Source organism: Ursus arctos, unplaced genomic scaffold (assembly GCF_023065955.2).
Source record: "Ursus arctos isolate Adak ecotype North America unplaced genomic scaffold, UrsArc2.0 scaffold_12, whole genome shotgun sequence".
Taxonomy (NCBI): domain Eukaryota; kingdom Metazoa; phylum Chordata; class Mammalia; order Carnivora; family Ursidae; genus Ursus; species Ursus arctos.
Window position 1 is genome coordinate 54,770,798 of NW_026622786.1, and position 15,060 is coordinate 54,785,857.

General features: G+C 34.2%; 1 protein-coding gene across 3 annotated transcripts in view; it reads right to left on the reverse strand.

The window, feature by feature from the left end:
• Window positions 1-12,301: 12,301 nt before the first annotated feature.
• The window catches only part of ATG4C (autophagy related 4C cysteine peptidase), an 85,970-nt gene continuing 83,211 nt past the window's right edge, over window positions 12,302-15,060 (reverse strand). For all 3 annotated transcript variants that reach the window (XM_026497933.4, XM_026497934.4, XM_026497935.4), the window contains one exon: window positions 12,302-13,447. In XM_026497933.4, coding sequence (XP_026353718.1) covers window positions 13,280-13,447 — 168 coding nt within the window. In that variant the 3' untranslated portion in view covers window positions 12,302-13,279. The remainder of the gene's footprint in view (window positions 13,448-15,060) is intronic.

Genomic DNA, 15,060 nt, shown 5'->3' on the forward strand with positions numbered 1-15,060 from the left:
ATGAAATCTTGACAACAGTTTTAAAGGCTAATACTTACTGAGAATTCACTATGGGCCAGGCATTTGTTCTAAGTGTTTTTGCATGTTTCCTCACTTAATCCTCCCAATAGCCCAGTGTAATAGTTACTATTATCCATATTTCATAGATGAGATTAAGTAGCATGCTCAAGGCCATGTAGCTAGTAAGTGCTAAAGTTACAATTTCAGCAGAGCCAGTCTGACTCTACAGTTTAACCAGTTTATTAATGCCATCTCCACTTTGTAACACTGAAGCTTAACAGGGAAATTAAATATCCGTTTTTTCCTAAATACAAGGATTCATAATTTTTTCTAAACGAGTAGTTTTAAGTGAATATGGGTAGTCTTACTTTTGAAGCACTTGTTGTGGCCACTGCTTGGATATAACGTAATCTACTATAATTTTACGTATGACCATAATTATAAGATCTATGTTTTACATGTTTTTTAAATTTATTTTTATTTTTTTAAAGATTTTATTTTTTTATTTGTGAGAGAGAGAGAGAGAGCACAAGCAGGGAGAGCGGCAGGCAGAGGGAGAAGCAGGCTCCCAGCTGAGCAAGGAGTCTGATGTGGGACTTGATCCCAGGACCCTGGGATCATGACCTGAGCCAAAGGCAGATGCTTAACCGACTGAGCCACCCAGGTGACCCTACATGTTTTTTGGTGTTTTTTTTTTTTAATATTTTATTTATTTATTTGAAAGAGAGACAGAGAGAGCACAAGTGGAGGGAGAGGAAGAGGGAGAGAAGGGATAAGCAGACTCCCTGCTGAGCGAGGAGCCCAATAAGGGGCTCAATCCTAGGACCTTGAGATTATGACCTGAGCCAAAGTCAGACACTTAACCAGCTGAGCCACCCAGGCACTCCACGTGTGTTTTACATGGTTTATTCCCTTCCAAACATGTATCTTTTGTGTTTGGGGCCAATTTTATACTATGTAAGAATTCAATGACACTTTATGTTGTAAAAACAGAAACTGAAAAAAGATGAACAAAAATTTTGCAGAAATTAACAAGCTGATCCTAAAATTCATATGAAAATACAAGGAATTCAGAATTTCCAAGATTATCTTGAAAATAAGAAAGTTGGAAGACTTACACTTCCAAATTTCAAATTTTACTACAAAGCTACAGTAATTAAGAGTGTGGTACTGGCATAAGAACAGACATATAGATAAATGGAATAGAACTGGGAGTCCAGAAATAAACCTTATATTTATGGTCAGTTGATTTTCAGCAAGAATGCCAAGACCATTCAATGGGGAAGGAATAGTCTTTGCAACAAATAGTGCTGAAACAACTGGATAGCCACATGCAAAAAAAGGAATATGGACACTTATCTCACATCTTATACAAAAATCAATTCAAAATAAGTAAAAACAACAACAACAAAACCCCAAATGTAAGAGCTAAAACTATAAAACTCTTAGAGGGAAGTATAAGTGTAAATCTTTGTAACCTTGAATTAAGCAATGGTTTCTTAAATATGACACAAGCAACCAAGGAAAATAGAAAATAGATAAACTGGATTCTATCAAAGTTAAAACCATTTGTGTTTCAAATGACACCATCAAAAAAGTGAACAGAATGGGAGGGAATGTTTGTAAGTCATACATCTGATAAAGGACTTGTATCCAGAAATGCAAAGAACTCTTACAATGCAATAATGTAAAGGCAAATAACCTAATTTAAAATGAGCAAAGAATTTGAATATACACTCCAAAGAAAATATACAAATCACATCAAAGAAGGGTAGTAGGGGCAGAGATGCCATCTGGTCAGGACCCACAACCCCAGTGTGGCAACCCACAAGTGGAAGGATATCACAGGTGCAGAGGTCCTCCCTGAGGAGTGAGGGGTTCAAGCCCCACATTAGGCTCCACCCATCCTGAGGATCTGCACTAGAGAGACAAGTCTCCATAACACCTGTTTTTGAAAATCAGCAGGGATTAACTCCAGGAGCTTTAAAAATCTGTGGGGTTTAATTCCAGGAGAGCCAGAAAGCTATAGGAAATCAAGACTCTGTTCTTGAAGGGTCCATGCACAAACTAATCCAAGACCCAGCATAGAGGCAGCAGTTTGAAAAGTGCCTGGGCTATACATGAAGATGTATTGACTGATTTAAGGGCAAGTGCTAGAGGGGCAAGGCTCTCTAGGAATTTCTCTGGGAACAGAAATGCTGGTGGGTCCCATTTTTCTTGCCCTCCTGTTTAGGCCAACATTGGTGGGTACCAATTCTGACATTTTCCATCTACCTTGCTAGCACCACTCACCCTGCCCCAGCATTCCTCCACAGACCCATCCTACCCAATCTGCCTGCCCTGGCTGACACCCCTCCAAAGCAGCTCCTGTCCCATAGGACGGGGATAGCTCTGCCCACCAGCAAGGCCACAAGAATAGTGGCCAGGCCTTGCAGGAAGCCACATTGGGTCTAGCCCTGCCCACAAGTGCACCCATGGCAGTCTCAGCCAGCCACAAGAGAGCACATGCAGTCTACACAGGGAATAACCTCAGAGTGCCTGGTTTTGGTGACCAGGAGGGATTGCACTTCAAGGCCCCACAGAACACCTTCTATATAAGGCTACTCCCTCAAGACCAGGAAATGTTGCTGATCTACCTAATACATAGAAAGTCAGGATAAATGAACAGACAGAGGAATATGTTCCAAGTAAAGAACAAGACAAAAGAACTAAAAGTGGAGAAAAGCAAACTACCTGATAAAGAGTTCTAAGTAATGGTCTTAAAGATGCTCACCAAATTCAGCAGAAGAATGGATGAACACAGTGAGAACTTCAACAGAGAAAGAAGATATATTATTTTAAAAATCAGGGCTGAAGAATACAATAACTGAAATGAACAATACACTAGAGGGAATCAACAGCAGATTAGAAGATGCATAAGAATCAGTGATCTGGAAGACAGGGTAGTGCAAATTATCCAAGCTAAAAAGCAAAAAGAATTTTTAAAAATGAGGATAGTTTAAGGGACCTCTAGAACAACACCAACCATACTAACATTCATGTAATAGGGGTCCCAGGAGAAGAACAGAGAGTGAAAGGGGCAGAAAACTTATTTGAAGAATTAATAGCTGAAAAGTTCACTAACCTGGGAAAGGAAACAGACATCCAGATCCAAGAAGTACAGAGAGCTTCAAACAGTATGAACCAAGGAGGTCCACACTAAGACACCTAAAAATTAAAATGTCAAAAATTAAAGAATCCTGGGATGCCTGGGTTTCTCAGTTGGTTAAGCATCTGCCTTCAGCTCAGGTCATGATCCCAGGGTCCTGGGATCGAGTTCCAGATCAGGCTCTTTGCTCAGGAGGGAGCCTGCTTCTCCCTCTGCCTGCTGCTCCCCCTGCTTGTGCTCTCTCTCTCTCTCTCTCTGACAAATAAATAAAACCTTAAAAAAAATTTAAAGAATCTTAAAAGCAGCAAGAGAAAAGCAACTAGTTACGGAAGGGAATACCCATAAGACTACTGTCTGATTTTTCAGCAGAAAATTTGCAGGTCAGAAAAAAGTGGCACGATATAGTCAAAGTATTGAAAGAAAAAAACTTAAAACCAAGAATATTCTACCCGGCATGATTATCATTCAGAATTGAGAGAGAAGTAAAGCGTTTCCCAGGCAAACAAAAGTTAAAAGAGTTCATCATTCTAAACCAGATTTATAAGAAATGTGGAAAAGGCCATAGCTAGAAGTAAGAAAAGTATGAAAGAAGAAAATCTCACTGGTAAAAGCAAAAATTTAGTAAACGCAGTGGATCAACCACTTATAAACTTAGTATGAAGATTATAAAACAAGAGTAGCACCACTTGTTAGATGGGATGCTGCCCAATTCATGGATCATCGAATAAAGCCAATTAGATCTTCAAAAAAAAAAAAGACAAAAGTAGTCAAATCAATTATATTTACAATAATTAGTTAAGGGATACACACAATTAAAAAGATATAAAATATGACATACAGTAAACAGAGAAGGGGGAGTGAAAATATAGTGCTTTTAGAATGTGTTTGACAGTATGCAGGTTACACGAATAGTTAAAAAAAGAACTACCCTACAATCCAACAATTGCACTACTAGGTATTTACTCAAAGGATAGAAAAATACTCATTCTGCCCCTCCCCCATGCATACACGCATTCTTGCTGTCTCTCTAAAATAAAAAAATATATCTTTTTAAAAAAGATGTATCATTAAAAAAAATATTCAAAGGGATACATGCACCCCGATGTTTATAGGAGCATTATCAACAATAGCCAAATTATAGAAAGAGCCCAAATGTCCATCAACTGATGAATGGATAAAGATGTGGTATATACATTGCATCAAAAACTGGGGATGTACTGTATGGTGACTAATATAACAAAATAAAAATTATATAAAAAAAAAGATGTGGTATATAGATATACAATGGAATATTACTCAGCCATAAAAAAGAATGGAATCTTATATTTGCAATGATGTGGATGGAGCTAAAGAGTATTATGCTAAGCGAAATAAGTCAGAGAAAGACAAATACCATATGATTTCACTCATATGTGGAATTTGAGAAACAAAACAGATGAACATGGGGGGAGAGGCAGGTAAACCATAAAACAGCCTCTTAACTATAGAGAACAAACTGAAGGTTGCTGAAAGGGATTTGGGCAGCAGGATGGGTTACATAGGTGATAGGTATTAAGGAGGGCACTTTTGATGAGCACTTGGTGTTGTATGTAAGTGATGAATCATTAAATTCTACACCTGAAACTAATATTACACTATTTATTAAGTAACCAGAATTTAAATAAAAATTTGGGGGGAAAAAGGAAAAAAAAACCTTGTATTTTATGTTTATTCTATAATTTTTGAATTCAGTATTTACTCAATACACATTAGAAAGTATTCTGAGATTTTTATATTAAAAAATAGAAGGTGTTTGAACTTATATGATCATTAACTGAAAATAGACTGTTGTATACAGTGGATATTATATATGAATCTCATGGTAACCACAAACCAAGACCTATAATAGATACACAAAAATAAAGAGAAAGGAATCCAAGCATAACACTAAAGAAACTCAAATTATAAGGGAAGATATCAAGAAAATAGGAACAGAGAAGAACTATAAAAACAACAAGAAAACAATGAATAAAATAGCAATAAGTACATACCTATCAATAATTCCTTTAAATGGACAAAATGCTCCAATCAAAAGATGTAGTGTAACTAAATGGGTAAAAAAAAAAAACAAAACCCAAGACCTATATATATGCTACCTACCAGAGAGTCACTTCAGACCTAAAGACACATATAGACTGAAAGGAAAAAGATGGCAAAAGATATTCTATGCAAATCCAAATGAATAAATTTAAAAAGCTGGAGTAGCACTACTTCAGACAAAACAGACTTTAAAACAAAGACTGTAACAAGAGACAAAGAAAGGTATTACATAATGATAAAGAGATCAATCTAACAAGAGGATATAACAATTGTAAATACCTATGCACCCAACTTAGGAGCACATAAATATATAAAGCAAATATCAATAGGCAAAAAAGGAGAAACTGAGAGTAATACAATAAGTAGATGACTTTAAGACCCCATTTACATCACTGATACTGCAGAAAATCCATAAGGAAACAATGACTCTGACACATAGACAAGATGGACTTCCCAGATAAATACAGAACATTCCATCCAAAAACAGCAGATTGCACATTCTTTTCAAGTGCCTATGGAACATGCTCCAGGATAGATCATGTTGGGCCACAAAACAAGTCTCAATAAATTTAAGATTGAAATCATATCAAGCATCTTTTCCAACCACAGTGGTATTAAACTAGAAATCAATTACAAGGGAAAAAACTGGAAAAAATACAAACATGCTATGAAACAACCAGTAAGTCAATGAAGAAAGCTAACAGGAAATCAAAAATATCTGGAGACAAATGAACATGGAAACACAATGTTCCAAAATCTATGGGTCACAGCAAAAGCAGTTCTAAAATGGAAGTTTATAGTGATACAGGCCTACTGCAGGAAACAAGAAAAATCTGAAATAAACAATCTAACCTTACAACTAAAGGAACAAGAAAAGAAGAAAAAATAAAGCCCAAAGTTAGCAGAGGGAAGGAAATAATAAAGATTAGAGTGGAAATAGAGATGGAAGAAGGAAGGAAGGAAAGAGGGAGAGAGGAAAGGAGAAAAGGAAAAGAAAAAGAAAATCAACTAAACTAAGAGCAAGTTTGAGGAAGATAAATAATATTGATAAACCTTAGGCAGATTCATCAAGAGAAAAAAAGGGAGAGGGCTTAAAATCAGAAATGAAAGAGAAGTTACAAATGATACCACAGAAATACAAAGGATTATAAGGAACTATTACGAACAACTATATGGCAATAAACTGGACAACCTACAAAAAATGGATAAATTCCTAGGAATATACAATCTTCCAACATTAAATTAGGAAGAAACAGAAAATCTGAACAGACAAATTACTGGTAATGAAATTGAATTAGTAATCAGCAAACTCCCAGCAAACTCAAGTCCAGAACGAGATGGCTTCACAGGTGAATTCTATCAAATATTTTAAAAAATATTTTTTTTATTTATTTATTTTAGAGAGACTGGGGGAGGAGGGGCAGAGGGAAAAGAAGAGAATCTCATGTATACTCCACACTGAGTGTGGAGCCCGACACAAGGCTCAATCCCATAACCCCAAGATCATGTCCTGAGCTGAAATCAAGTCAAACGCTTAACCGACTGAGCCACCAGGTGCCCCTCTCCCAAACATTTAAAGAAGAGTTAATACCTATCCTTCTCAAACTATTCAAAAAAAATCAAAGAGCAAGGAACACTTACAAATTCACTCTACAAGACCAGCATTACCCTGATATTAAAGCCAAAGACACACATATACACACACATTACAGGCCAACATCCCTCATGAATATAGATGCAAAAATCCTCAAAAAATATAAGCAAACCAATATCGACAATAGTTTTTTAAAGATATTTATTATTTTTCAGAGAGAGAGAAATAGAGAGGGGAAGGGAGAGAGAGAGAGAGCACAAGCAGGGGGAGCGGCAGGCAGAGGGAGAAGCAGGCTCCCCACTGAGCAAGGAGCCCGATGTAGGACTTGATCCCAGGACCCTGGGATCATGACCTGAGCCAAAGGCAGATACTTAACTGACTGAGCCACCCAGGTGTCCCTTGACAATACTTTAAAAGGATCATATACCATGATTAAGTGAAATTATTCCAGGAATGCAAGGATGGTTTAATATCTGCAAATCAATCAGTGTGATGCACCACATTAACAAAATGAAGGCTAAAAATCATATGATCATCTCAATAGTTGAAGAAAAAGTATTTGACAAAATCCAACATCTATTTATGATAAAAACTCTCAACAAAGTGGGTACAGAGGGAACATACTTCAACACAAATAAAAGCTATATGTGACAAATCCATAGCTAACATCATACTCAATGGTGAAAAGCTGAAAGCTTTTCCTCTAAGACCAAGAACTAGACAACACTGCCCACTTTTGCCACTTTCATTCAGCATACTACTGGGAGTCTCAGACACAGCAGTCAAACAGGAAAAAGAAATAAAAGGCATCCAAGAGGTAAGGAAAGAGTAAAACTGAAAGGGTAAAACCAGTAAAACTGGTAAGGAAAGAGTAAAAACTGTTTGCAGATGAGATGATACTGTATATAGAAAACCCTAAAGACTTCACCAAAAATACTACTGGAACTAATAAATGAATTCAACAAAGTTGCACGATACAAAACTAATATGCAGAAATTTGTTGTGTTTCTATATGCTAACAGCAAACTATCATAAAGAGAAATTAAGAAAACAATCCTATTTACAATTGCATCAAAAAGAATAAAATACCTAGGAATAAATCTAACCACAGAGGTGAAAGACCTGTACTCTGAGAACTATAAGACATTGATGAAAGAAACAGAAGATCACACAAATAAATGGAAGTACATACCATACTCATGAACTGGGAGAATTAACATTGTCCATACTACCCAAAGCAATCTACAGATTCAATGCAACCCCTATGAGTAGCATTTTTCACAGAACTAGAACAAATAATCCTAAAATCCGTATGGAACCACAGAATACCCCGTAGCCAAAGCAATTGAGAAAAAACAAAGCAGGATGTATCACACTCTCAGAATTCAAACTACACTACAAAGCTATAGTAATCAAAATTGTATGGTACTGGAACAAAACCAGACACACAGAACAATGGAACAGAATAGAGAGCCCAGAAATAAACCCACACTTCTATGGTCAATTAACCTATGATAAAGGAGGCAAGTATATACAATGGGGAAAAGACAGTCTCTTCAATAAATGGTGCTGGGAAAACTGAACAGCTACATGCAAAAGAATGAAACTGGACCAGTTTCTAATACCACACACAAAAATAAACTCAAAATAGATTAAAGACCTAAATGTAAGAACTGAAGTAATAAAACTCCTAAAAGAAAACATAGGAAGTACTCTTGAACATTGGTCCTAGAAATATTTATTTTGCCTCTGTCTCCTCAGGCAACGAGAACAAATGCAGAAATAAATAATTGGGACTACATCAAATTAAAAAGCTTTTGCACAGTGAAGGAAACTATCAACAAAATAAATAGGGAACCGACTGAATAGAAGAAAATATTTGCAAATAATATATCTGACAAGGGGTTAATATCCAAAATATTATATAAAGAATTCGTATAACTCAACACCAAAAATACAAACAATCCAATTAAAAATGGGCAAAGGACCTGAATATTTTCCCAAGACATACAGGTGGCCAACAGGCATATAAAAGGCGCACAACATCACTAATCATCAGGGAAATGCAAATAAAAGACACAATGAGATTATTACCTCACACCTGCTGGAATGGCTAGTAACAGAAAGACAAGAAATAAGTGTTAGAGAAGACATGGGAAAAAAGGGAACTGTCTCCCACACTGTAAATTGGTGTGCCCACTATGAAAATTCCTCAAAAAATTAAAAATAGGAATACCATACCACTTAGCAATTCCACTTCTGGGTATTTATCCAAAGAAAACAAAAACACTAATCCAAAAAGATGTATGCACCCCTATGTTCACTGCAACATTATTTACAATAGCAAAATATGGAGGTGTCCATCAATAGATGAATGGATAAAGATGTGATACATATATATATGTGTGTGTATATATAACACAGAAAGACAACATGTGATTTCACTTACATGTGGAATCTAAAAAATAAAATAAATGAACAAAACAGAAACATTCATAAATACAGAGAATAAATAGGTGGTTGCTGGAGCAAAGGGGGGATGGGGCAAGTGGCAAAATAGGTGAAGAGCATTAAGAGGTACAAACTTCCAGTTATAAAACAAGTCATGGGAATGTTAAGTAAAACATAGGGCATGGAGTCAGCAATATTGTAATAACTCTGATGACAGATGGTAACTACACTTTTATGATGGTGATTATTTCATAACGTATATAAATGTTGAATCACTATGTTTTGTACCTGAAACTAATATAATATTGAACATCAACTATACTTCAATATATAAATAAATAAAGGAAGATTGAGTTTCTAAATTTCTGGAGGAATTGGTTAGAGTACCACAGTAATTTTCCTACCTAATAACATACATGTATTCTTCACTTCTAATATATTTTTCTTATTGTGAGAGAATAAGTGAAATTTTATAACTGTAGCTGTGAATGTTTTGGGCCATTGCTTGCCACCAATAATGTTGAGGAGGACTATAAAAAAGAAAGAAGAAAATGCTAATTCAAAAATGTGTCTGTAATACTGACTCTAAATATAATATTTTTCAAAGTTTATAGGCAAGGAGAAAGTCTTTATATAACCATGAAAACCACACAAAAATAAGATTTCTAAACTAAGATTCAAACTATAAAATGACACAAAATTTATATTTTGGAATAGGATGAAATGTTTCCAATTTTTTCTGGTCTGATGTTTCACCTTTTCAATTCGGTATCTCAAAATAGTCTAAATGCTCAACTGAATATAGTACTACTAAATTGTGGTGATTGGCAGTATTGAGGCTATAATAAATAATACACAGTATTTATTCTCCTAAAATTTTTTGGAACTTACTCTTTTTATAGAAAATAGTAATCAGTTAATCCTTTCCAAGAAATTGCCACTATCAATATATTCTGGATATCTTGCTTCCACTTCACTAAAAATTCTAGTTTCCTCCTCATCTTATGTCTATTTCAGTGGAAATTCATATAGTTATTTAATATGTTCAAAGTGTTTTCTCATTATCTGTTCTTTCTCTTATTTCCTTTTTCTGGAAAATTCTTAGAGTGTGCTTTTTTTGGTTATATATGAATATATAGTTAAAAAGACTTAGGTATACAATGCAAGCTATTGAAGGTGATTAAGCATGAAAACAAAACTTTACTAATTCCAAAATAATTAGCAGAGAAAAGCAGGGGCGGGGAGCTAGGTTAATATGATTTGATTGATAATATGATTTCCAGCATGCAATGATAGAAAGAAATTAGAGATCTCTAAAATATTAAGATTTCTGACTTAATACTGGATATATTATATAGATGTCATTTTTGCTGTTTTATTTCTTTAATTCTTCTAAAAACAAGATGGAATTAACATACATATTTTTAGATATGCTTGCCCTTGGACAATGCTAAGGTTAACAGAACACAAAAGTGACCTAAATTTTTAATCCTATAAAGTTGTCTTCTCAATAATAGAGATTTAATGGGGTTAGTTTAATATAAAAACAGAAAAATGGATACCTCGGGGACATCCTTTTGGATATACTTGTACTGTAAAGGATCTTTTCATTCACTCATTCAGCAAATGACTCTCAACACTGCCTGCTGGTGGTTAATATATTGACAAAAGGGGATTCAAAGTGTCAAAGAAGAGAGAAAAGAAACCTTCACCATCAAAAAGTCACATTAAGAATTTTAAAAATTCATTTCTGAAATGTTAATGGTAAAACTAGTATCTTAATATTGACGTCCAAATGCAAGATCCTCCTATAATAATTCTAAGAGAACACCCATCTTAGTATCTTGGTTTGTTTGTTTTTTTTCTTTACTTTCCTTTATTCCACGCTGAAAGAGATCATCCATAAGCTTTATTGACCGAGTTTACTGGCTGTCAGAACTTGAAATGAAATCTGTGTTCAAAACAAAGTCTGAAACCAGAATATACAGTACCTCTATTCTAAATCTAATGATGTAGTTTTGTTGCTGCCTTTCCAATAAAAGATTAGCACAACTTTTGGCTGGTCCTCAGCTGAAGTTGAATTAACAGGCAAGATAAATCAATCAGCCTATCTCGATTTTCATGAATGCATTCATTCATACACATTATTGAATAGTTTTTATGTGCATATTATGCTGATCGTTTCCGATCTACACATTTATTCTCAGTCACGGGGATGACTGTATTGCAAGATTGGTTTGTTTTGTCTGTACAGTATTCTGGGTATTTTCAGTATAATTCAATGTAAAGGAAGTTTCTGCCTCCTCTCACCTCAACTTTGGCCAGGTCTAATTTTAACCTACTTAACATGATCCCCGAAGATGGTGAAAAAATAACAGAATGCAATAGTCTAAGTCTAAACTTTTATATGGTTCTTGTAAGAGAATACTTAAAATCAATTCTGATTCATTTGAAGGTATGGGTACTCTCATTTGATGTGTTTGCTGTAAAATCCTGTGAATACTGCAGGTATATATAAAGAACAAACCACAATAATTTAGCGAGACAACTGCAGTGCATAAAATCGGGCATACTACTGGCTTCTTATTCCGGTACTGCTTTGACATTCTAGGAAAATTAGTACTGGACTTAATTTGTCCAGATTTTATCTGGAGTAAAGGAAAATTTTAGATTTCAGCCCATTTATATCAATTCAATAAACTGTCCTCACAGGGAAATGCCAAACCTGATTTCTCTCATCAGGCACACTAAAGCAATCTGCCCCCTCTGTTTCAGTTTTGCATGCAACTCTAAGCCTAACAAATAGGCTTTCTGATGGAAGAGATCAATGACTTTAAATGATACACAATTTTATGTCTTTATAAGTCACCTTTCCACATTGAAACATGAAAGCTCCATAAAATAAGTTAATATTTTTCTTTCAGAGAAACAATATTACTTGCCTTCATTATAAATAAATAGACTTCATATGAGACAATGATTTTTTCAAATTAAAGAACGAAAATAATCCTATTAAAACCAAACAAAGGTACGTTACATTCTCATATCTTTATTAAAGTACATAATCCTGGCTGAATAATAACTCACAAATTTGCCTTTCAGTAACACACAATACACTTAAGGCAGATTTACCTTAAAGATAGCCTCACCTTCTAAACACCACTACACTGATTCATACAAATAGCAAAAATCACGTAGAGGAGCATCTGATATTTTTCTTAGTACTTATCTTTAGATTTAAAAACTCCATAGTAAGCAGAATTCCCATAAAATTCTATTTTTGAGACAGGAGACAAACACTACTACTATCTTAAAATTGCCTTTATCTGATTTGATTGGATGAAGTTATTATTAATAACATAACCTTTAAATTTCTGGGGAAAGCCAATACTTTCTATTCACTCCTCAAAGAAGGCTTGATAGCAAGCAAAATGAGGAGCCATTATAAAATCATATTGCTAAGTATTACATTAACTCACAATTCTACTTATATAATTGTATGCATATCACAGCTAACAATTGCTATTAAATATATCCAGATACATCCGTAAGTATCCTTTGGTTGCATTAATATCAGGAGGCTATGCAGCACTGAAGATTCATTCTCTGGTCTTCTGGTTGTTAGTATAAATGGAAGCTTTTGAACCTATTTGGTGATCCCAATTTTGGGGCCTATATCACAAAACCTTCAGGACACTAGTGGCCTCAGGTGGAAGAATTTGAAGACTGGAAGGCTTACAGTTAAGTTAGAGTTATTGTTAGCAGATCTTAGGGAAATAGGAATGCAGCCAGAATCACTTGATATTTATTAGAAATAAAGATTCATTAAATCATTTCTCTTTCAGAAAAATATCTTTAAAACTTGTGTATTTCCAAATGTTCTTTTTTTTTAAAGAACATATAAAATTAAGATATTTGTGAAAATAAGTCAGTTTAGGTAAACTTGTTTCTCTTCATTGTTCCCCTTGCAGAGGAGTTCTTCTCAACAAGCACAAATGCATTAATCTTTAGAGCAAGACAAATTCTTCTGTGCTAAATCTTTTTAATCTTTTCTTTTCATCCTCTGAGAAAAAGTCTTCTTCATTGGTTGTAGTAGATGTAAAATCATAGTCTCTGGAATGACCATTTACAAAAGTAAATAAGGGATATTTCTCCTTAGAAGAAATTTTCAGCATCTGTAACAGAAAGTACAGAAAAATCCCTTATTGGATACAAGAGTGCACAATGGGACCACATGACGAAATCTAATGTTTTAGCCTTTAATATCTCTTGTTAGTTTCTCTCATTTACATTTATCCAGTACCACTGTTTCACTGTTCTGGCTAAAAGACAAAAAGTTCATTAGCATTGTAGAGTTTACTTATAGCTAAATACTTGCTTCTCCATTAAGAGTAGACCATCAAAAGTTAAGTACATTATCATTCCATCCTACCCCCCCACCAAAGTAAGTCTTCTAATCACCTTCTGATTTAAAGATTTACTAAAGAATCAAGATTTATCTTCTTTGGGTAGTAACAGACAATAAAACAAACTCTAGTAAAATATTATGAAAGACTGGTACCATTACACAGAAGAAAAACCATTAAACTGAGTCAGAAGGTCCATTCTAATCTCAATTCTACAACTTACCTTGAGACCTTGGACAAAATTACTCTACGTGACTATCATCTACAAAATGTGACAAAAGATATCCAATCTCCTTACCTCAGCAATTGTTAAATTGACCGAAAGCAATAATAAAGAGTTATTTTTAAAAATTTAGTCTTTTCAGAGTCACATATTTGAAAAAATATTTCTGTAATAATTTGGTAAACATGAAAAATAGTGTTCTCATACATAGTAATAATCCATACCTTATACATTACCTTTTAAAGCTACATAATTCAGAAGCAAAAAAGGAGTATACCTGGAATTTTATGGGGAGACCAACAACTTTTATAACCTCTGTCAATTTGGGATTTGTTAACAATCCAACAACCCATTCTTTTAATCTTTCTGTTAAATAAATTCTATTAAAAAATAAATTTTCATTAAAAATCAATAAAATTTTTGAATGACATTTTGATAGAAACAAACTTTTCTATAGATAACCTAGACCTATAAGGATTCTGAAAAGTTTATGTGAATTACAGAGAATGCTGAAAAAATACCAACAGTATTTACACATCATTAATCATGATCAATTAATTATAATTTGTTTCTAAAGGATAATTTCAGAGGTAAAAACTAAATTCTCCCAAATGTCAATATTCAACTGAAGAATCATAAAGTTCTTATATATATTGTACTTATAGATTCTCTTGAAGTGTGGCTAAAATAAATATGTAGCCCTACCATACAGATACAATGTTAAAATACCTCAATGAGACAGTTAATATGAAATACATTTTTTAAATTGAATGGGAATGAACCATTTAAAAACAATCAAGTACTTAGAAAAATTAGATGTAATGAAAATTGTAACCCATAATTCATATTGCTCTCCTAAAGTATACATTGCTCAAATTTATTTTATTTACACTCTATAAAAAAAGTGGGGGAAGAGAGAAGGAAAAGTGCAGAAAATAAAAATAATGTGAGCAAGCTTCTTTCACCTCCAGCCAATGGCTGGAATAGAGTAAAAAATTGTCATTTTATTTTCATTTAATGTCACTTGTAAAAGTCCAGTATCTAATGGGCATTGTATCATTTTCAGATCAGCACAACAAAGCTAATATTATCATCTCTTCATCCTTTCTTTCAAGATCAATGAAGAAGTCATTTAGGTTTATTAGTGGCTCATCAACTA